At 44.9% G+C, this 22,962-nt stretch overlaps 2 protein-coding genes across 2 annotated transcripts; one reads left to right on the top strand and one right to left on the bottom strand.

The window, feature by feature from the left end:
• Nucleotides 1-813: 813 nt before the first annotated feature.
• LOC308135712 (GTP-binding protein Rheb) lies at nucleotides 814-11,692 on the bottom strand. Its single transcript, XM_080503805.1, has 8 exons — nucleotides 11,429-11,692; nucleotides 9,749-9,820; nucleotides 7,274-7,341; nucleotides 7,095-7,177; nucleotides 6,965-7,021; nucleotides 6,804-6,851; nucleotides 4,863-4,944; nucleotides 814-1,800 (listed from the first exon to the last, which is right to left on the bottom strand). The coding sequence occupies exons 1-8, from the start codon at nucleotides 11,478-11,480 to the stop codon at nucleotides 1,708-1,710; spliced, it is 555 nt and encodes a 184-aa protein (XP_080359931.1). The 5' UTR covers nucleotides 11,481-11,692; the 3' UTR covers nucleotides 814-1,707.
• Nucleotides 11,693-21,075: 9,383 nt separating this feature from the next.
• On the top strand, nucleotides 21,076-22,653 carry LOC308135929 (uncharacterized protein). The gene has a single exon (XM_080504093.1). It carries the CDS (start codon nucleotides 21,381-21,383, stop codon nucleotides 22,281-22,283), a length of 903 nt encoding a protein of 300 aa, XP_080360219.1. The 5' UTR covers nucleotides 21,076-21,380; the 3' UTR covers nucleotides 22,284-22,653.
• Nucleotides 22,654-22,962: the final 309 nt, after the last annotated feature.

Raw genomic sequence — 22,962 nt, 5'->3', positions numbered from 1 at the left:
ACAAATTCCAAAACACAACAGCAAATCATTAAACACAACAACAAATTGAAAAACACAGCAAATTGAAAAACACAACAGCAAATCATTAAACACAACAGCAAATCATTAAACACAACAACAAATTGAAAAACACAACAAATTGAAAAACACAACTGCAAATTCAAAAACACAACACAAATGAAAAAACACAACAAATGAAAAAAACACAACAACAAATTGAAAAACACAACAATTGAATTTGCAGTTGTGTTTTTTCATTTGCAGTTGTGTTTTTGAATTTGTTGTGTTTTTCACAACAACATTCTGTGGATTCAGATACTACTCATGTTGTTGTGTTTTTGAATTTTCAGTTGTGTTTTTCATTTGTTGTTGTGTTTTTCACAACAACAACATTCTGTGGATTCAGATACTAGTCATGTTGTTGTTTTTTTGAATTTTCAGTTGTGTTTTTGAATTTGTTGTTGTGTTTTTCACAACAACAACATTCTGTGGATTCAGATACTACTCATGTTGTTGTTTTTTTCAATTTGCAGTTGTGTTTTTCAATTTGCAGTTGTGTTTTTCCATTTGTTGTGTTTAGTGATCTGTTGTTGTGGTTTGCACTTCAGGGCCACCGTACAAACCGGCTACAATGTCCCTCAAACCAGGTAAAGTCGACCACTATTCCACCGTGCATGAACCCTAAACTAAAGACTCCGCCTGCTCTGACTGCGACGTGACAACGTCTACAGATGCGATCCTCCCTTTTCCCGCCGAGGTTCCAGCAGGAGGCTCAGAACTCCTTTACCGCAATAACCGACAGACCAGGCGGCATACATAACCACTTTTTGCTTTAATGATTACAATCAAAAACATTTGTACAACATTTTCAACATTAGAAAATGGATCCAGATTTTTTTTCTTTTTCTTAGTTTTTTTTTGTTTGTTTGGGGTGGGGGAGGGGAGGGGGGTGGGGGGGGGCTGACAGTAACCGCTAATAAACAAACCGAGGGGGGGACAGAAGAAGAAGGGTTCTGCGAGGTGCTTAAGTAGAAAAAGAGCTGTATATTGGAAGGAACAAACAGCTGGCGATGTATCAGAAGAAACGTATGTGTGTGTGTGTGTGCGCGTGTGTGTGCGTGTGTGTGTGTGTGTGTCTGCCGAACCATTTCCAGGGCGTACGCATGGCGGGCAGGGGCGATTCTCGCGTCTCGGCGTCTTATTTAAAGAAAACAAGGGGCTGGAAAGCCTAAATGGAAGCTGCATAATGAGAAGCTAAGATGCGTCAAGCCACTACTGTCTCTGCTCTTAGTTACGGTTGCCGTCGTTTCGGGGAAAAAGGGGGGGGGGGGGGGGGGACATTTGTTCTGATACACCATTACAGAGTTCTTTGTTTTGCATCAGTGCCGAGCACAGAGGTGGCTGGAGAGATGGCGGGAGACATCCGACAAGGGGACCATCACTCATCCACTCTCTCTCTTTTTTAAGCATTTTTCTTTCTTTTTTTTAAATCAGTCACACAAATAAAAAACAAGGATGACAAAAAAAAAAGGGGGGGGGGGGCCTAGGAAATACTGATAAATAACAGTGGAATCAGAGCCATGAATAGACAGTATTGGATATTTCGGACCCCGTGGGTGGAGTCAGCTGAGGTGGAGGAGAACTGGCAGCTAGCCTTCAAGTAACGGGATATCCCAGTGCAGTGTCCTGTGTGTTGATTGGGCGGCCCTACATCATGGAGCAGGAGGTTTTTCCCGGCTGCACGCCGCCGTCCATCTTCTCTGCCTCCAGGATCATCCTTCGAAAGACCTCCACGGCCGTCTGGGTGGGGGGGGGGGGGGGGGGGGAGGGGGGGAGAAACACGCAGGTGGCTTTTAATCGACGAGGCTCGACAAACGCAGACGCCATTGTAACTATAACTCAATTCAAAGCTTCACTAATTGTGAAACTCTTCCACTGTGTGATGAGAGTAAACATCCATTATCAAGGTGTCCCAATAACTGCTTAGAGTCTTTGATTGATTTAAAATGCTGCAGCGAGAATCCTGATAGAAACCAGCGGCAGAGCTCACGTCACTCCAATAATGACTTCCTGTTCAATCTAAAAAAATTAATTCAAAATGCTTCTTAACAACCAGAATCCACCGTATCTTAAGGAGCTGTTCGTCGCCCCCAAGAAGACTTTCTTACTGGAGGTTTTTATATCAGTAGAATGCGAGGCTGACACAGTCTCTGCTTTTGAGCTTCGGATTAAGACTTTTACATTTAATGACTCTTACAGGGCTGCTTCAGGCCACCTTGGGCTAGCTTGTATTTTGTAGAAAGAAGAAATCCATCTTCCTCCTGGCGGGTTTGGAGGCGGGATCATGGCAGAGCAAAGCATTGTGGGATTGATCCACTGACTGAATAGCACCACATTATTGCTGCAAAATAAACCCGTACATCAGCGTTCTGAGACCTCCATGACTAAATGAGCCGTAAAACAGGTTAATTATCTGGCATAAAGTAATAAATATCTTAAAAAGATTTATCTATATATGCTGCAATATGTTTAATTACATTTTTAACTCTTGTGGCTGTTTTTTCCCCCATGGATTTTCCTGCTATAGCCTTTTTATGTATCATATATAATTGACATTTTTATTTTTTTCAATTTTTCTTCATTAAAATTTTTTTTTTTTCTGGTTTTGTTCTTTTTCGATTTTTTCCCCCATTTTTCCCTCTTTTTTCTTTATTTTTTCTTTTTAAGCCTTTTTCTCACTTTGTTCTTTTTATCTTTTTAAAATCTTTTTCTCTACCCCATCCTCTTTTTCTTATGTTTTTTTCCCTATGTTCCCCCCCCACCCTTTTTTCATTTCAACAACATGGCCGACTTTGCCGTTTTACCTTCATTTATCCGTTTTTACCCTGCAGATTGGACAACGTTTTGAAAATCTGCACGGAACGCAAACAAAATTAAAAACAGAATTAAAAACTATACTCATTTCCATTACACACTCTGAAAGCTTCGGGGAGCCGCTACAGAGGAGCTGAAGAGCCACAGGTTGCAGCCCCCTGCTGTACATCAACACGCTGTGTGGGAGACTCCCGGCACACTATTGCTATTTACACTTATCCGGACGCGAACGTGGATCCGAGGGCGGCTGCAAAGCGGAAATATATCACCGCGCGGAATGATCGGGGGAAGCGGCACCCGAGAAAGGCGTCACTGCCGGTGAAAGCGCCAGTTTATCGTCGCGTGTGCCGTTAAAATGCTGCTTTAGAAACGTTAAAAACGGTCGAGGAGGCACACAAGACAGCGTAATGATCTGCGGGGATCTCCGAACCAACACAATTAACTCGCCACCAGTCTGATGTGTTTCCCATCGATTGTTTTTTTTTTTTTTTTTTATACCTCGTCCGTCGTTTAGCGTGATTTAGCGAACATAAACGTGGTGGACGGCCGCGCGTAACGGGCACCGACACGGCGGTTTAGCAACACGCGCGTTTCCCCGACGCCTTCAGAAGACCGCGGCCATTTAATGCAGCGGAGGAGAAGCTTTTTCACGCTGCGTTGAGCAGCAGTGGACAACAGGAAATGTAATAACCACTTACGCTGATTTATAAATCGATGCGGACTACTTCAACGACGCTCCTGCTTCAAACACAATAAACTTTTTTTTTTTTTTTTTTTAAATCCATCCACAGACTGATTAATTAGCATCGCTTATTTACCTTGAAAGGCTTTTATTGTGTCATCCTCGGTGGCAGCAGATTGATATTGCGCCACAAACTCTTGTCTCATTTAAATGAACTGTTTTCCGCTCCCTCCAAGTGGAGAGTGAATTTCAGGTTTGTCGCATTTGTCGGTCCGGCCGAGTGCTGCTTTTAAACAAATTTTATTATTTTATTTTTTTTAAAAGAACCTTTAGCCTATTCCTGATACACATCACTGCTGCTTGTGAGCAAACAAATTGCCAAATGCAAGAGGAAATGTCAACCAGACAAAAAAGAAAAGTCATGAGAGATCAAATAAATAAAGAAATCTCATTGACGTGTGGGTTCATATGCATGAATACCCCGTGATTCAGTGAGACGATCCATCCCATAATGCTTTGCACTGTGAGGTTTTTGACACACACGCATAGCTCTACTTAAGAAACCCTCCAGGATTTAAAACAGATTTTTTTTTTCTCGACTCGTCAAACTGTTTTGAAACTACAGTGTCGTCTTTGTCCGGAGCGTGACGGGGAAGCACGGGCCGGGACTTTTTCTTTTTTGCGTGAAGCTTGACGTGGTGACGATTTGAGCTACGACGTGGAAGATATCGATCAATTACTTGGAAAATCGTGACAGAAAAGTCAGATAACTTGACCAGCAAAATGGGAATCGGTCTTTTTCTTTTAGCCCAGATTTAGATTAATTAAAAAAGTGTTTTTTTTGGAGCCTTCCAAATGGTTTCTGGTTCAAAACAACAGTTTTAATTAATGATTTTGTCTTGGTTCAAAGTGGCTTCTGGCCACTTTTACCTGCCATAGACAATAAATTGGATCAAGATAAGAAAATGGGCCAAATTAATTTACATTTACAGTTTTTTGTTTTTAACAGGATGTCCTCTGCAACTGCATAAAAGAGCTCAGATTATCAAGGCTCATTTTCTAACTCTCCATCCACGAATCACTAATTCATCATTATTTCTGTCTCCGAGGAGGCCGGAGCTGCTTCCCCTCAACAGCCGGGCCGACGCCTCGAGACGGGCAGGATTTCACACTCGCGCTCATCCATGTGGGCAATTTGGAGTCGTCAATCACCCGCTGGGAGGAAGTCCACAAAGAAGCAGCGGCGCCTCTTCCTCCTTTCACTACTTATTGATATAAAATGCATCGACGGGCTTCGATGTCCCACCTGGTTCTCTTTAGCTGAGGACTCCATGAAGGCGGCGTTCCAGGAATCAGCTAAAGCTTTTCCCTCTTCACAGCTGATTACTCTGAGGAGAAACAACAACAACAACAACAACAAAAAAGACAATAAATTAAAAAACAAGAAGGCCGTTGCTGGGCTAATCCCCCGCCGGAGGGCTTTATATTTTCTCACAAAGCCAGCTCTAAGGCAGCACACTTGGTACACTAGAGGGTGTTCCATGGGTCCTAGTAGATAATTATGTAGAATCTGAAAGGTCTTCTTCATAAGCTATGTCAAAATACGTCTCCAGAGCCCAAAAGGTGTTTTTATGCACTTAGTGACCCTGTGACCTGATATGCAAATTAGGTCATGGTCACCATGGTGCCCCTTCTCCCCAGGTGGAGTGTCCATGTGTGAAGTTTGGTGACTGTGGGCCCAGGAACTGCTGAGAAATGAGGAGAAATGTTTATATGAAAATACATGTATTGTGCAACCATGATGAGCAAACTTCAGACCCTACCAATCTTCAAGGTCAAGGTCAAGGTCAGGTCACTTGGTGTACTGGAGGTTATCCCTGGAGTGTGTATCATGTGTGTATACAATTTCAGAGCCCTAGCTCAAAAACCTAGGTCACCATAGGATCCCTTCCCCCTCTGAGATGTATCCACATGTGAAGTTTGGTCACTGTGGGCCCAGGGGTTGCCGAGATATAGGTAGAAACGTTCGAACGGACGGACGTACGGACGGAGACTGTTTCAAGATCCCTCTTCGGGGCCTATCAGCCACGGCGGGGGATAAAAAAAATCACAGTAAGAACATTTGCTGGCTTTGACTCGCCCATAGAGTGCAGTTCCTATGGAATGTGCTCCTGTAAATGATCCGAGTGGCGCAGAGTTACACGGATTGATATCGAATGAGGACGACGGCTTAACATCAACATCTCCTCGAGATTTCAGTTTGTGTGTCACGTAAGAAGAACGTCCAGGTTTGGATTTCTGCTGCAGCGTTAGAAACTGATCTGTGCATCTGCAAACGACGAGAGGTTGAAAGTAAGTAGATCCCCGACACAAATATTGGGTTTTTAAAACCCGACTCGTTACCGGTGACTCATCATGTTTTTTCCTCATTAGATCAAAATAAAGACACACAACTTACTGTTTCCTTCTTAAATTATACTTTTAAATCCAAATTCATTGCGTTTTATAGAAAATCCAGCACAATTATTAACATTTTTGTTTAGTTTTACGTTCAGATTCGGACTGTGTTTTACTTTTTGATGCTTCAGCTGATGGACAATAACATTAGTGACAGTGTCCATCATTCATTCCACACACAATGTGAAAGTTCATCAGTCTGGTGGGGAAAGAAATCAAGATTTCGGTCAGACTTGGTGAAACAAAAGCAAAACACAACCTGTGTGCATCCTGGTTATATTTACTGTGTGGCTTCCAGCCGTTCCCCACCGAGTGACGATAAACATTCATACACTTTACGCAAAGAGTCTCTATTATTAATGATTTCACACAGTCAAAAACGCTTCAATTGAAACAGTCAAACCTTATAAGATAATAGTTGACTCTCTCAACTCGTTTCCTTCGTAATGGTTAAGGCTGAATGTGCACATTATTTGAATTTTGCTCATTTTATACAGGAAAAAAAAAAATCACTTTGGTGAAATTACATTAGGAAGACATTAACTCCCACATTTACAAAAAAACTCGTCACACAGTGAGACGCTGTTCAGTCTATTAAATAGACACACAACTTTACGACCACAAACCAGCTGATAAGCTTAAAGGAACATTTTATTATTCGTATTTTTACTATTGTACTTTAGTAACTTGTTTTTTTTTAAACTTTCGCTTCAATAAAAGTGTTGAGTCTGTACTTCTTTGTGTGTGTGTGTGTGTGTGTGTGTGTGTGTGTGTGTGTGTGTGCACATACCGCTCCATATGTAGGTCATTCTTGTTTCCGACGAGCATAATCGGGACTCTGCATCGCGGCGAGAAAAAAAAAGGATAAATCACAAATGTCACATCGGCGCATCCCGGCGCCCGGCCGGCCACAAAGTAAAGAGAAAAGAAAAAAAAAAAAAATGAACTTACTGAACTTTCCCCACCATGTCCAACAGTTTTTCATGGATAACTTGTACGACTTCAAAGCTGGAAGACACAGAAGGGGGAACGTTTCAACCACAACTCACGTGGGCCTCCCCGTCGAGACCATCGATTTTACCTTTTATTAGACGTGACTGAGTAGACCAGGATGTAGCCGTTGATGTCTATGGAGTAGGTCTGTGGGAAGATGGAGTATTCATCCTGAAGGGGGGAAAAACAAAAACAAAACACATATAAAGAGACGTTATTGTAATGTCACAGGAGATATTTACATCAATCAATAGAAGCGAGCCATACCTGCCCTGCTGTGTCGACAAGCTGAAGGTGGTAATCTTGTCCATTTATTGTGATCATCTTGGTAAATGCTGCAAATGGAGGGACGGACAGGTTAGAAATCCTAAACAAGAAGGCCGTTGCTCGGCTAATCCCCCGCCGGAGGGCTTTATATTTTCTCACAAAGCCAGCTCTAAGGCAGCACACTTGGTACACTAGAGGGTGTTCCATGGGTCCTAGTAGATAATTATGTAGAATCTGAAAGGTCTTCTTCATAAGCTATGTCAAAATACGTCTCCAGAGCCCAAAAGGTGTTTTTTATGCACTTAGTGACCCTGTGACCTGATATGCAAATTAGGTCATGGTCACCATGGTGCCCCTTCTCCCCAGGTGGAGTGTCCATGTGTGAAGTTTGGTGACTGTGGGCCCAGGAACTGCTGAGAAATGAGGAGAAATGTTTATATGAAAATACATGTATTGTGCAACCATGACGGGCAAACTTCAGAGCCTACCAATCTTCAAGGTCAAGGTCAGGTCACTTGGTATGCTGGAGGGTGTCCCCAGAGTACTAGTAGGTGTGTATAAAATTTCAGAGCCCTAGCTCAAAAACCTAGGCCTCCAGAGCCCAAAATGTGTTTTTAAGCACTTCGTGACCCTGTGACCTACTTAATATGCAAATTAGGTCAAGGTCACCATAGTATCCCTTCCCCCCTCTGAGATGTATCCACATGTGAAGTTTGGTCACTGTGGGCCCAGGGGTTGCCGAGATATAGGTAGAAACGTACGTACGGAGACTGTTTCAAGATCCCCCTTCGGGGCCTATCGGCTACGGCGGGGGATAATAATTAAAAACAATGGGAGCGGTGGAACAGCCGGGACGAAGGCTCAGTCAGTGAAAAGCTCCTGGACTGCAGATGTTTCAACGCGACCCGAGTGAAGGATCCATTTCGGTAGAGTTCGTCCAGTGCGGCGCTGTCGATATATCCGCCCGGAGATGTTTTATCTGCAGCGAGACGGCGGGAAACGTACAGCCCGCGGCGTCTCGCCGATACCTGACGCCGACACTTCGCTTTTATGTTAACCACCCGCCGGTTATTTATAGGCACAGACCATACATTGGGAAGAAAGGAAGAAAGAAAGAAAGAAAAAAAAAACCCCCCATCGGCTGGTATGTGAGCGAACATGTCAGGAAATAAAGACGCAGCCTGGAGGTGAAGCTCGGATTCAAATCTCCCGAGCGTCTGGGGACGATGTGTGTTTAGGAGGTTGATGGTTTACTGTACATTCTCTCATGCTGCAAAAAAAAAAAAAAAAAAACTTTCCAAATGCCTTGAAGCAAAGTTCTCCTTGTAAAGCAGCCGTGTCCGAGCAAATACAAATCAGAGAAAAGAAGTTTCTTTCATGCGAACACCACCGCAGTCCATTTTCTCAAAAGTTCCCGAGAAGAGGGTTTTGCTGTTTGAACATGTTATTTATAGCATTTCGAGGGAACGTTGGGTTAAAAATGACATCAAATTCATATATAAGGAGATTCTGCTCTGATTTGACGCCCCTCTTCTTTCAAGATATATGTGAAAGAAGGAAAAAGTCACACAATTGCATACGTCTGCTGTCAAATTAATGCAATACAGACACAGTCGATTAGTCTAATTAGTCTTAAATCACCACATTTCTCATCAATTATTTACTTAGATCTCGGTTGGTACGTCCAGATTATGTTTAAGTCAAAGTCGCTTTATTTGTCAGCGACACATTTTCACACAAATAGAGAAGTAAAATAGCTTTTCGCATTTAAATTACAGACTAAAATATAAAAATAGGTGTAAAAACCTCCCAAATCAAGTCAAAAAAGACGAGGCCAATGGAAGATTTAAACAACCAAAAAGAAAGACGAGGTCAATTAATTCAACGAGGTCAATTAATTCAACTAATTTTATTTTAAATTTCAGGACCCGACACGTGAGGCTGCCAAACATAAGGCCCGTGGTCCAAAACCGGCCTCCAAGAGGCTCCACTCAGGCCAAACCACCAAGAAAATAGTACAAAAAAAACGTTAATTAAAAGAAACATTGATTGTTTAAAAACATGAAAGATAACTGCCTCATTGCTGCTTCAAAGCCGTGAGTTCATGAAATATTTCCCATAATGCAACAGCTATAGAAAAGACATTTGAATGCATGTTTGCACGAGATTTCATTCAAATTGGCTTTATTATATTGACATTTTAGTCGTTTTCTGTAGTCGTCAGTTGTTTCATGTAGAAATATAGACAATTTCATGATGTTTACTCTGAATCACGACAAATAATAAAACTTAAGATACAATTTAAAGGTTATCATTTTACTATTTTACTGATCTGAACTCAAATATGTTTGTTTTGCCAAATGCCAGTAAAATATGACACAAATCTAGATTTTTGGATTACTATTATATAACAATATCAACACAATTTACAAACCACAAGTTTGGAATACTGCGGAGATCGATGGATCCACTTACTGTTTTCTATTGTCGGGTCATAGGAGTCGACAAACTGGCCTTCCACAAACTGAATTGTCAGGGACGACTTTCCTGTAAGACACAAACGATGAGAGGGACAGCTTGAGCTGACAGGAAACACATGTTTACCCCTATAAACACAGGTGTGACTCTGTTCTGGAAGCCACTGCATGGTCTCATCACTACGTCCGGGAATCACAAGCAAGTAACATTAAACAAGGCCAAAGAACAGATTCACTCAACGTGTTCACGAGACCAAACACGCCTCTGTCGCCTCAACTTATATGGAACACGTGGACATTATCTGCTTCAAATAAAGGCTAATAATTTGAATTAAATTGTAAAACATGTCACGTTCTGATACTGTGAGTGTGAGTCGTATGTCAATTGTGAGTGAACTGTTGATTAATGTGAATTCTTTTCATTTTATTGTTTTTATTTACATTTTACGTGGGCTTCATCTTTTATGTGGGCCCTTTCATTTGTATTTATCATTTAATTGTAAAAATATCACTATTGTGAGTTGAAATGACAGAAATCATCACATTTTGCCACCCCTACCCCCTATAGGGTGTGTGTGTGTGTATATATATATATATATATATATATAGTATGAGTCAAAATGATTGTGAAACTTTTTGGAAAACCTCCAATGTGCTATATAAGATCATGTATATGATGTAATTTTGCTCGGCGTGACACTTTCCAACATATTAGTTGTGTTGTTTCAGCCTGTGTTTAATAAATCACAAATATCTTTAAAAAAAAAAAGTAGGTCATACAATATCCTTCCAATTATTTCTAAATATAGTCGCTTATGCTTGCTCATGTGGTTTTGGTTTTTTTTAAGTGCCCAGAAATGACCTGTGTTGTATCTTGCAGTATATAAATAAAGTTGGATTGAATTCCAACGAGAGCCCTATAAAGGGTTAAAATTGGACAAATGCGGGATTATAGTGACTATGTCCATGTGTAAATGGTGTTTTATGTGGATCGTACGAGACACTGTTCAGTTTTAGTATTTCATTTATATTCTATACACGCAAAAAAAAAAGATGGGAGGAGGAAAAAAAAAGAAAATTAATACCAATACGCTATAAGAAAAGAGCAAAAGTTCCCCTGATATGTGACTATTCCAGCTCAGAAAAGCACATCGGGTTCCTCTGGATCCTCCTCTGCGGGGATGTCAGCGGGTTTACCGGGGGGCCGCGACGCGCTTCGGGCCTCCAGTCCTCCAGTCCGTGTGCCATTTTCCCTCCCCATCACCACCATCACCATCACCGTCTCTCCGCCACGAGCTGCGCCTCTCCGGCTCCAGAGACGCGCAGTTCTGCGTCAAATCGGACGCGCTCGCTAACCCCCCCCAACCCCGTCCCTCCCTCCCTCCCTCCCCTCCACCGAGGCCTCGCGCACGGCACCGACTTCAACGGGTCACCGACTTAACGATCGATGGGGAGGATGTGAAATGATCGACGTTGTTTATTATGGGAGGCCTCGTGCGCTCGAAGGCCACGGCACACCTGGCGGCGCTCGCGCGCGCGGATCCCACTCCTTAGAATTAAGCCTTATTATAAACGGGCGCAACCCCCCCCCCCAAAAAAAAAAAAAAACCCACACCAAACAAGTAAAAAAAAACAAAACAAAAACAACGATCTCGGCAGGTCACGTCCCACGACTCACCAACGGATCTGTACCCGAGGATGGCGATCTTTCGTGATTTGGGCTGCGGCATGTCTCCTCCTGGTTATCGCATCCAGTCCTCGGGTTTCACCGCAACCTGCAACCGGAATGGCATCCAAATTCAAGGCGCGCACGGATCCCGCATACAAGCCCCCCCCCCCGTGTCACTGCGGGGAATCCCTCTTTGCGGTTGCGCCTCTCGTGCCGGATCGCGCTTCCAAGACGCCTGGAAAAAAAAATTATATATATTGTAATTTCAGGTCATACGCGAAGAAAAAAAGCATGGAGCATCAAGAGATCTACAATAACTGCGTCACTCCCCTTTGCAATGTAATGAATTAGTAATTACTCGCGGGCGCCGATTGGCTACGCGCGGGGCGAAGGCGGGCACTGCTGCCGCTTCCGGGGCTGTGATTGGCTGAGGCGCGTGTTCGTCAAGCGGCGGGGCGCCTGCTGCCGGATTGTGATTGGCTGCGTGTCGCTTCGTGACGCGCTGGGTGGCCGGGCGCCGTGTCGTTCACGTGTTTGGGGTCAGGGAGCAGAGATACGGCCGTCATTATTATTTTTTTAATGTACAGACACGTTGCACTGATTCTACAAGGCCTCCGCAACGACACACTGCGAATCCAGGCGTTTCAAATCGACATCAAATTGTAAAAAACCCCCCAAAAAACTCAAGAGGACAGTAGAAAAGAATACAAATACAGATGGAAATTCTTTTAAACGTTGCTCCACATAGAATAAATAGAAAAGATAGTTGAATATAATGAAAGACAGGATAAAAAATGTAGTAAGTAATATATACACAAGGCTTTACGGTGACCAATATAGAGAACAGAAAGGGTGAAATGAACCAAAACACAACAAAGACTATTTAGAAGAGGGGTTATTGAGTCTGAAGGACACGGGAGGGACTTCCTGCTGATGACCAGCACGTCATGGAGGGGGCGAGAGGGTCACGGACACCCTGTTCCTCCTCTACTTTAGGGTCAAAGCACTCTGAACAGCACATTTACTTCATTGAACGTTCATTCAGCACCTTCAAAATACTTTAATTTTTTTTTTTAGAGAAATCGTCAAATTAGCCAATTACAGGAGCTCATCTTTTAGCAGCACAAGTAAGACACAAGGAAATCCACAGTGCTTTTAGAACAAGGCGATTCAGAGTCTTGATCTCTAGTGATTGATATTATTAACTAAAGTCTGCTTCACCTCGTTTCCTCTGGGGTCTGGATGTTTACTTTTCTGCAGGTAAATCTGAGATATATTCAGGCGACATGGTATTATATGTATACAAAGTGCAATGATCAGAGATTGACCCATTGTCTAATCAACTTGCTGCACGAGTTTGAATTGAAAATGTTTCATTACCAACTGTTTTATGTTGTTCAATACTTTTTTTTAAAGTATTTTTTTAAGCATTTAAATCTCCAAGAAATTATGTCACGTAGGTATTTTTGTAAATAATCTTTTATTCTTAATTCATCTTTATCATGATATATTTTATACTTTTTTTGCTTTTCATTCTGTATTTACTTACTATTGATATAAAAAAAGTGTTATACGATCTTAATATCTATTGAATTATTGTTATTATTAAAACATACAGTAATGGAGTTACCGTTTTATTTACTACCGTAGTTCCAATACAGTTTCTGCTTTTTATTGTAATATTTTACTTTTTATAATTTTTTTTTTTTACGAGCAGTGACAGTTGCACACATTGGCCAGCAGGTGTCCCCATAGTATCATTTATAGCTCACACTGGCACCTCCAGGGGCACCACAGAGCTATCATCTGTAAGATTTATATTTCCCTGGAAACATCACCTTCTAATTATTGTTCTTCGCCAATCTCTTTTCATTCGCTGCTGTTGTTCAAGCCGAGACTGAAGCCGGTGACGCGCGACACCTCGAAAACCTCCCAACACAAAATCAGAAACCCACACGCCCGTGATTATCCGAGTACAATACTTGTGCTCCATTGAGGCCACTAGAATTAACCAGTTCCTAATATAACTGAGACTTTAAACCAAACCGCAGGCACGCAACGGCCAGCGCGGGAACGCGATTAGCGGGTGGAGCGCACGTGCAGACGCTGGAATTCAAAGCAGGCGTGGTGAAGGTGGTGAGACCACGTCAGCCCCGTTTGATTTCCAACTCTGATCTTACTTCTATACGCCAATCACTCCTCTGTACAAACATGCTGCCAGCTGTGAAGCTACATTTTATAGACCGAGGCTGTAAAAAAAAACCCCAAAAAACAACCACTTTTCGTGAGTTTGCTGAGCAAACCTCTTGAAATAATTATATTTCCTCAACCAGGAATAGCAGACAAGCCCTGGGCTGTGCAGTTTTTTTTGTGTTTTTTTTCTTCTCCTTGCCCTGCGGAGCGATGAAATCCCCCCGTTTCCCCTGTCACGTCCCGGGCCATTACTACTTAATCACAGAAATGTCCAACTCCCCGTCAGTAAAGACCCAACTGTTTTGCCTCCACACACACTTCTCAGCGGCGGAGACAAGAAATCACTGGTGTCAGCAAGAGGCGATTTGTTCTGCATGACATTGGGTGTCGGGAGAAACTGGTGCCTGCAATCACTGGACACACACACACACACACACACTGTCACTTTCCCTGCCTCTCAGTCAAGAGAGGAAACACACACACACACACACACACACATACTCAGGAAATTATGATGACCAAGAATAGGTCAGAGTGGTAATGCAGCCATGTTCTAGCCGGGGATTACGGTGTTGCTGACTTAGGCCAACAATAAATACCCCCAGCGTGAGCAACAGGTGTCTGACAAGATTGTTTCACGTTAATAAAGGGCTTATACACGCCGGAGAGGCGTAATACAATAAGCTGTTTTGGACACGTTGGGCCCTTTTGTTGCTTCATCCCTCGTGATCCTGGAAAAATTCTCTTTTTTTCACGCCGGCGTTTAGTCTGTTCGGAGGGAGAGTGGAGCTGTTGAATAGTCACAAGCAGGCAAATGCAAATGCAAATGCAAAAAAAAAAAGAAAGAAAAAAGAAGGTATATATGACTTTAGGTTGCGCAGCGTGAAGCGAGCGGACATGCAGCTGGAGTTTGTGTTTGTGGACCCGGGGTGTGCCAGGCTCTTTCAACTCACTGCTGAAAGCACCCCTGGCTCTGTTAGTATGCCAGCCAGAGCGCCAGTCAGCCACATCCTCCAGCTGGGCCTGTGCCACCGACGGGCACCTGGACCCCCTCGCAACCCCCCCACCCCCTCCCACCCCCACCACCAAACAACAACAACAACAAACCCTCCAATACACATTTAAGTCGAAGCATTCGTGTTGCGTTACTCGCCATATATCCAAGGTGAACTTTTACTTTGTCCATTTTTATGCAGACTTTTTTAGTTTTTTTTTTAATCAGGCGTTTGGATGCAGCGGGGGCTCCCCCAACCCCCCCCCCCCCCCAGACTTCAGGCTGTGCCTCAGCTGTTGGACTGTGTCCAGAGTCACACAGGCCTGAAAGACAGCCATCGTTATCCAACTCTCACAAGGTGTCATTGTAGGGATCCAATGATTACCATATCAGCACCACATGAAACATTTATGGCTCGCTGGCAATGGCGGTCTGGCAGGCATCCTAATTTCCAGAACAGAGCTTGTCAGATCCGATTGTTTCAAGTTCTGGTGGCGTGAACAGGAAAATCATCAGCTCTGGGACCTTTTGCGCCGTCGCTTGTGGTCAAAAAAAAAAAAAAAAAAACGAGAACTCTGTATGATGATGAGTTTGTTTTTTTTTTTTCGTGCACGGCTGCAAGAGCCTGGCTGAAGAGGGCGGCGTACACTCGCCAAGCGCTCCACGAGAAATAAGACGTTTTTATAAACGTCTCCCGTCTTTCGGCTCCAGTTTGCTCTCCCGTCTACAAACGCGCGTCGCAGCTGGTGTCGTTTTATAGCTTCAGCCAGTGGAGAGTCTGACTGTGGCACCAAGATCAGCTGGAGATATGATTAAAAATTGATGTCAAATGAGCTCCGAAACAGATTTGAAGTTCAAAAGTAATAACAATGAGCGAATTTGTGTCCGTGCTCATTGGCGTCGTGTTCGCTGTCATAATAACTATTCAAACTCGCTCCATATGAAACAGCCGAAGCTCACTTTGAGGTTTTAATTTTACTTTAATGTCAACCTTTTATTACAAAACACTCCCACACTGAAAATATTATTTGTCTTTGGTGTCTGTGTAAATTTCACTGTATTATTATTTTTAATTTATTACTGGGTTTATTGTTGTGGGTCACGCAAACAAAGAAAGATAGCTAGCGAACGATAGCAACAGTTTTTCTCTTGTTTCGACATACATTTGAAGAAAGACGCGTGTTTTTTTTTTAAATTAACTATAAATTGGCAGTATGTGTCGATATATGCTAGTGATTGTAGATCAGGGGTATCAAACATAAGAAAATTGTCTAAGAGACGCTCCAATCCGGCCAAACCACCGAGCAAGTTGTGAAAACAAAGATTTAAAAAAGAAAACAACTGCCATGAATGCAAGCTCCCTCATTGCGATCAGAGGGAGTTTGTAAAAACGTGTTTTATGCAGCAGCAATAGGAGAAATTTGGGACATTTCAGTGTATTTTGCACTATAAAAATTGGTTTTATGTCGAGATTGTAGTCAATTGCTGGTTTTTTTTGTGTTGATTTTGCTGAAATAGACATTTTCATCACATAAACTCTGTATCGCAACTTAGAAAAAGCTTTTAAAAATACAAAATTTGTCTGTATGGAACACATTTCAGTTCAGTTCAGGCCTGTTGTTCCGTGCTGTCGGCCTCCAGCTCTGCGTGACCAGCAAGTTAGACAAAGTGGGTTGAAAAGGGGTCGTGGCTCATTATTATTAACCAGACCTCATATTTTCCACAGCAGCTGGAGGTGCTTTGCTGAGGATTTACCACAAGGTGGCCTCTGAATTGCATCACGGGGGCGACTGAGTAAAGTCTCATGCTGGCCTGAATATACCACAAGTATAGAATAGATGAGGGCTACCACCACTCACTTTGGCTCGGCTGAGCTTAAAGAGAGTTATTACACGGTTATTATTGACTTCAAACTGTACATTTTCTTTGGTTTAAAAAAAAAAAAAAAAAAACTTCTTTAGCACTCTGTAGCCAACAGCAGTGAGCAGGTGAGACCCAGAAAAGGCTCTTCCGCGGTGCTTCATCACCTCGCTTGTTGTTGTCACAGCCACAGTTGGTTTGTTCTCCTCGTCTGCTGCGTCGGCAAATTTGCACAACTGATTTGGACACTATGGAGCCCGCTTGGCTTCGCCCCCCCCCCCCCTCCCTACCCCAACCCCTTGATTCCAGCCATCATTACAAATGCTACCTTTATGTGGTGGAAGTTAACCCGGATAGCCCCCCCTCCCACCACCACCCTCCCCCTGGGGGCCTCTATTATCTATTCATCATATTGTCCCAGTTTATCTCGAGATAAATCTGGCTGCTTCGCGACACGTCTAACCACAGATACCTGGCGTGTGGCCCGGGGAGGGGGGGATTACGCGATCGCGCGATTACGGGACGGCTCGGCGCATAACGTCTGACTTAAGGGTGGCGATGAGGAGGAAGCGGGAAAAAAAAAAATATTCTGAGGAGATGCAAGAGCGGCTGTGGGGGGGGGGAGGGGGGTTGGTGGGTTTGCGTTTCCGGCTGTGTTTTTCGAAAAGTGCACGTGAACGTGTTGAATCCACGCTTCCGACCTTCGAGACGCCGAAATGAAAAAAAATGTTTTGTGGCCCCCCGAGCTTCGACACGCCGCGAATTTCCTCCTTGTTTAATTTGTTGAGTAGATTCTTTGTGTCACCTGGAGGTTTTTTGGGCAAAAGTGGCGTTGGAGCCAATTTCCAGATGGCAATTCCAACGTGTGACATATTCCTCAATTTTTGACAAAAAAAAAAAAAAAAAAAATGCACGGCCACCTCCACAGATTCCATTATCTGGGGGGGGGGGGGGGGGGGGGGGGATGGAAGGAGGGATTACATGTGCTCAAATGGAAAGTGTCCAGTGGTGTGAATATTCACATCTGCACCTGCTGAATAATAGACGATTATCAGCTCAGGTGGCTCGGCATCCCCTCCTGTTCCTGTGCTCTCTTCCATTTCATGGTGCTAATTTTTTTTTTTTTTTTTTTTTTTAAACCGGAAAAAGCTCGCCGAATGCACATCTCTTGTCTCTCCGTCTCGATCTCGTCTCGCATTCCGTCTAAAGAGGGAACATATCCTTCAGTAGGAGCGCCGGCTTCGGGGGAATTATGTGTCTGCGATTATAGACTCGGGGAAAAAAAGCCTCAGGTCTTGGCAGGTGCTCCGTACAATCCAACAGGACGGGGACACCGACGGCAGATTCTGGAGCACTGGGGGCCCCATATATCATCTGTCATCGCCAGAAGCCTCCACAGTAATGAACAAGTAATAATGGTATATATCTTGAAGTGGAGTCTCTAAAGGTAGCTCATCCAGAGTCATTATTGTGCCACAGAACCAGATGAGCTTTCTCAAATGAGATCATTTTTGTCACCCCGAGGACTTGGGTTGAGAGTGAATAACTCATCCTCATTTGGCGCTAATGGGACTCCGTATTAAGGTGGCGCGTGAAGGCAACAGCAATGGTACAAAATCCCATTTTTGGCGTCATTCAAATCGCAAGCGTGTTTCCACACATCTGCTTCTTCTGGTTTCAAAAAGGACCGACTTGTTGGGCGACAGAAAAGAAGAAAAAAGAAGAAGAAGAAGCATTTAATGGAAAATCTGTCCCGACCAGAAATATCACGAAATGTTCCGTGATGGAGAGGTATTTCTCCGCGGCGGGAAACGAGCGCCGTCCCCCCCCCTCTGTCCATGGAAGCCACCCCCTCCTTCCATCTGTACATCCATTACGGCGCTTTTCCACGTATTGCGACGCCGCAGTTAACCCATAATGAGCGATATGCATATGAGGCCAAGCTTTTACCGCATATTTGACAGCATGTGCTCCGAGCCCCCATGTTGCCACTCCGGGATGTTGTTTGCACATGGGGGGGGGGGGGAGTGACGCTCCGGCGGTTACAGCTGAGGTGTCATTTTTCATGTAAATAGAGGATGGCGGGATAAAGCGATCCTGCTGTTTTGTGAAATTAGCCGTGGTGCACATATACACAGGATCAGCGGTGTGAGTCTCCTCAGAACAACTGAGGGCTGTTTAAAGACTTTGTGATGGAGTGTTTGGCGTGCGAGTGTTGCAACGCAGAAGAAATCCACCAGTCAGGCGGTTTCTATAAAAAAAAAAAAAAAAATCTTAACGCTTCCTTTTAGAAAAAAATACAATAAAATAAGATAAAATCCTCCAGATGAGATGTGCTGCACAAGCAGCTGTCTGAATGGGCAATCCACCTCAACACCTCCGTTGTCCAATTCAGCAAACACATGGTTGAGCCTGTCAGTCATAAGTGCTGATGTGGCGGCGCCCGAGCGGAGCCAGCGAGTCCCCGAGTCCCCGAGCTGGAGATCACTGCTAACTGTCATCCCGGTTCCTTGATTGCTGGACTGGGAGAGGAGTGATGACTAAGGACGCTTCGAGTATCGGTCGGACTCGGCAAAGGCTGTCGAGGGAGAGTCGATGGAGCTCAAGCTCACGTTAGCGCCTCGGACATTTATATAACCTGTTCGGGGACCGGAGTGACGCTTCCTCAAGGACGTGACGAGACAAGACGGCTCTTCAAGCTGAGATCGGCCCGACCCGAGCTTTCATAAAGGCGCAGACACTGTTGACTGAAGGTCAATGTTGAGCACTTAGAGATGCAATGTCAACAACTTGCATTATATTCAACAGGGTTGAAAAAAACATGTATATGAGAGAGAGAGAGAGAGACGGACGTCTCAAAGTAATAATAATGGCAAAGTTAAATTAAATGCAATTAAAATGGAGTAAAAATAAGAGAATAACTTAACTAAGTAGTTAAAATAGAGCAAAAAAGGGGCAAGTGGGTGCAAAAAGGCCTAATTACATACTCAAAATGTAAACTATAGTTAGTCTTTCTTTTTTTCTCTCTCATCTTTATTGTTGATATCTTTTCTTTAATTGAGAAATAATTGTTATCTACTGGTCACTCCCTGTTCTACAATGTTCTATTGTGTTAAAATATAAAAACTCATAAAGAATAAAAAAAACATGACAACATGACAACGTGGCCCAACATGAAAACTGCATCGTTTTCAGCGTCTCTGCATGTGTGAACGTTCCCCGAGTTACATAAAGTGGTGGATGAACGGGTTTACACGTGCGTGATAAGTGGTTGCACGGTGTTGCGCGATATAGAAATTCTCTTTGAGACAGGATGGCAATCTGGGTTGAAAAAGATAATTTGTTCACAGCAGGAGGCCAATCTGTCTGCATTTCGTCTTGATGGTGCAACATTCAAATCCGCTATAACGCATAAATGCCCCGCAATAAAAAAAAAAAAAAACTAACTTTACTTTGTCTGTAAAATGTCATTAACTTCATCTTTTAGGTTGAAAAATCAGCGTTTGGGGAAAAACTTGAAAAGTTACACAAGCTGCCGTCAAACGCGAAGCGAGAAATCGAAGCACGACAGCAGCTCCGCGGCGGCAGACGTATAAATACTGAATGATATGCAGATTCCTGAAAGCTGCGCTGGAGTGCAGCAACAATGGACCGTATCTGCTCGTCGTTTACTCCCACCACAGCGGCTTTGTGACGGACGGGCGGCTTTCACAGTGCGGGCGGCGCGGCGTCAGTGTCGCCAGAGGCATGTTGGGACGGCGGCGCGGCTCCATGACTCGGAGCTGATTCGGCACACGCAGACGCTATTCACACAAATTAACAGAGTTAAATAAAGAGGCCTTTTTTTTTTTAATGGAGGAGGTTCTGTTTGACGTTTGAGAAAGAGAAGTGGAACAAATGGCTTTATGAGGCTTTATGTCAGGAAGTTGCTTAAAAAGCTCATTGGGGGTGAAAAAAAAAGAAGAAAAAAAAAAGCATGAGAAACTTTTCTACATCGGTGTGTTAGTAGCTTCGGGGAAAGACAAATTCCAAAATGTAAATGCGCTACAGTACATTGTTCTTCGTGAAGACGTCTCCCCTCCGGGGCGTGACTGGGAGTTCGAGCAGCGGTGGAGTTTTCTAGGAACTCGCGGGAATGTTCCGTGTCCTTTTGCACTTGAGACTAAACCAGTTCGCATCATCGCATAATACCTCTAAGAACTGTTCCTTTTTAAAGAGATGATTCAGTGTTTTGTTTTTTCTTTTCTTTTGTTTTTGTTTTTTTCCAACGGCTGCCAGCTCGGTGCCATATTTAAGTTGCGACTCGGGAACGAGCTCCGGCCAGAGGGAAGGTATGTTAAATCACAATCATTTAAAAAAACAAAACAAAAAAAAAAAACAGCAGCTGGAGCCGTAACGAAAACTAAAAACGTGCGCGGCGCATGTGCGGCGAGCATTTATTTCCCCCTGTGTTGTGTGTGAGATCATGGCAAGTGACCTCAGCTGATTGAACTCGCGCAGCATCCTATCCCCGGTCCCGGCCCGCGGCGGTGGGTGGGGAGCGCGGTGCTATCTGTGGACGTGAAAAGTGACAGGACCAGCTGGGGAATGAAATCCAGTAAGACAGGCGGCTGGGACTGTGAGGCGCACAACACGAGTGCTCGCTTACAGGCAGCCGGCAGCTCGGGGGAGAGAAGCCGAGCCGGGATTCAGCGTTGACCTGCTGCCAAACATCAGGAGTTTCAAGCAGCGGCCAGACGCCGTAATGCCACCGGAGCCGGCCATGTCCCGCGTGGCTCGGTCCAGAATCCCGGAGATCCACGGGAAGCGACTATCCCCGTCAATCCCCTCGGCGCTGCGAGAGTTGGCGAGCCGGCCGACCGCATGCTGACATCTTGTTAATAAGCGACAGAGTCGGCGGGCGCCGCGAGGACGATGGGTGGGAGGCAATCCCGCAGCGTGTCCAGCGACAAGGAGTCGAGTGAGGTGAGCGCGAGTCCCGGGAGGAAGGGCGCGACCAGGGACGACCAGCCCAACGTGTCCTCCGCCGCCGAGCGGATCCGCAAGCACGCCACGGTGCACTTTGGCTACAGCACCCTCAGCATGGCCATGCGGGGGCTGGACGAAACCCCCTCCGAGCTGTGGGAGCTGCGGGAGCTCCAGAAGCTCAACTTGTCCATGAACTGCCTGCGCTCCCTGCCGCCCGCCCTCGGCGCCCTGGACAACCTGGTGATCCTCAACCTGTGGGGCAACAACTTGTCCAGCCTGCCGCCGGAGATCGGCCGGCTGAAGAAGCTGCGCGTCCTCTTCGCCTGCCGCAACCGGCTGAGCGAGGTGCCCGAGGAGCTGGGCTCCTGCAGCGGCCTGGAGGTGCTCAGCCTGGCCAACAACCAGATCACCGGCCTGCCCGGCAGCCTGGCCGCCATGCACGGCCTGACCAAACTCAACCTCAGCCACAACCGCATCGCCCACATCCCCGCCTGCGTGTACAGCATGAGGGGCCTGGTCTTCCTCCACCTGGCCTGCAACCGGCTGGAGACCATCGCCGACCAGATCCAGGACCTGGTGAACCTGAAGATCCTGATCGTGGAGGGCAACAGCATCCACACGCTGCCCAAGACCCTGTGCTCCCTGGAGTCCCTGGAGCTCCTGAACGTGGATTTCAACCACCTGCAGAACGTCCCGGTGGAGATGTACCTCCTGAGCGGACTGAGGCGCTTGGCCTGCCACCCGCTGGACAAGGGACTGCACATCATCAACAACCCGCTCCTGAAGCCCATCCAGGAGGTCCTGCAAGGAGGACTCAGCGCTCTATACAACTACCTCAAGCCCACATGAGGAGCTGCCGCCACGTGTGTGTATGTTAGAGCGTGTGTGTGTGTGTGTGTGTGTGTGTGCGGGTGCGTTTATATGCCACCAGGGGATGTTTTGGCACAAATCTGACCCTTGGCACGTCTGACGTTACCTCAAAGCGCCTGCCAAAAGGCCGTGACTCAAGACGAAGGATGCTTTAATCACGCCGGGATTTCTCCGGCTTGACAAATACATTTCCTTTTTTTTATGTCACGTAATAGTTTGGGTATAAATAAACAGCTGACGAGCGCTGTGTCATGTCTCAACGTTTGTTGTGGGTTGCTCGGCTGGTTGCTGGTCAGTTTGACGGGGTGTGAGGGCGAGTCGGGGTCACGGAGGTCAGCAGAGGTTTGAACGTCTGCAAAATTAATCAAACGGAGTCGAACAGGGGGCCGGGTGCGTTTGACTGAACGTCGTTCCGCTTCATTAGAACAGAGCGGCTCGTCCTCCCGGGTTGCTTTTGTGGTGTTCTGAAGCGAAGACAACACAGGTTGCATGATGTGATTGGTGATATCTGGAGGAATTACACTATTTTGAAATGATGAATAAACATACGCTTCCAGAGCTCATGGTCACTAGTTTGTTTGGTGGAAGCAGTTCAGAGCAGGAACATAAGGAAAAAAAAAACCTCGACTTTACAAATCCAAAGACAGACATCAGTATT

Source organism: Blennius ocellaris, assembly GCF_963422515.1.
Source record: "Blennius ocellaris genome assembly, chromosome: 10".
Taxonomy (NCBI): Eukaryota; Metazoa; Chordata; class Actinopteri; order Blenniiformes; family Blenniidae; genus Blennius; species Blennius ocellaris.
Note: the sequence above shows the minus strand (reverse complement) of the source record. Positions and strands in the feature narration are given on the sequence as shown.

Bases quoted from the DNA above. Each gene is read 5' to 3' on its own strand.
- LOC308135712 (XM_080503805.1), bottom strand. From the start codon at position 11,480: ATGCCGCAGCCCAAATCACGAAAGATCGCCATCCTCGGGTACAGATCC. The intron at 9,821-11,428 runs GTGAGTCGTGGG...TGTGTCTTACAG, and splicing joins CCTCGGGTACAGATCCGTTG to GAAAGTCGTCCCTGACAATT. The intron at 1,801-4,862 runs GTGGGACATCGA...CCCCCCACCCAG, and splicing joins CCTCAGCTAAAGAGAACCAG to ACGGCCGTGGAGGTCTTTCG.
- LOC308135929 (XM_080504093.1), top strand. From the start codon at position 21,381: ATGGGTGGGAGGCAATCCCGCAGCGTGTCCAGCGACAAGGAGTCGAGT.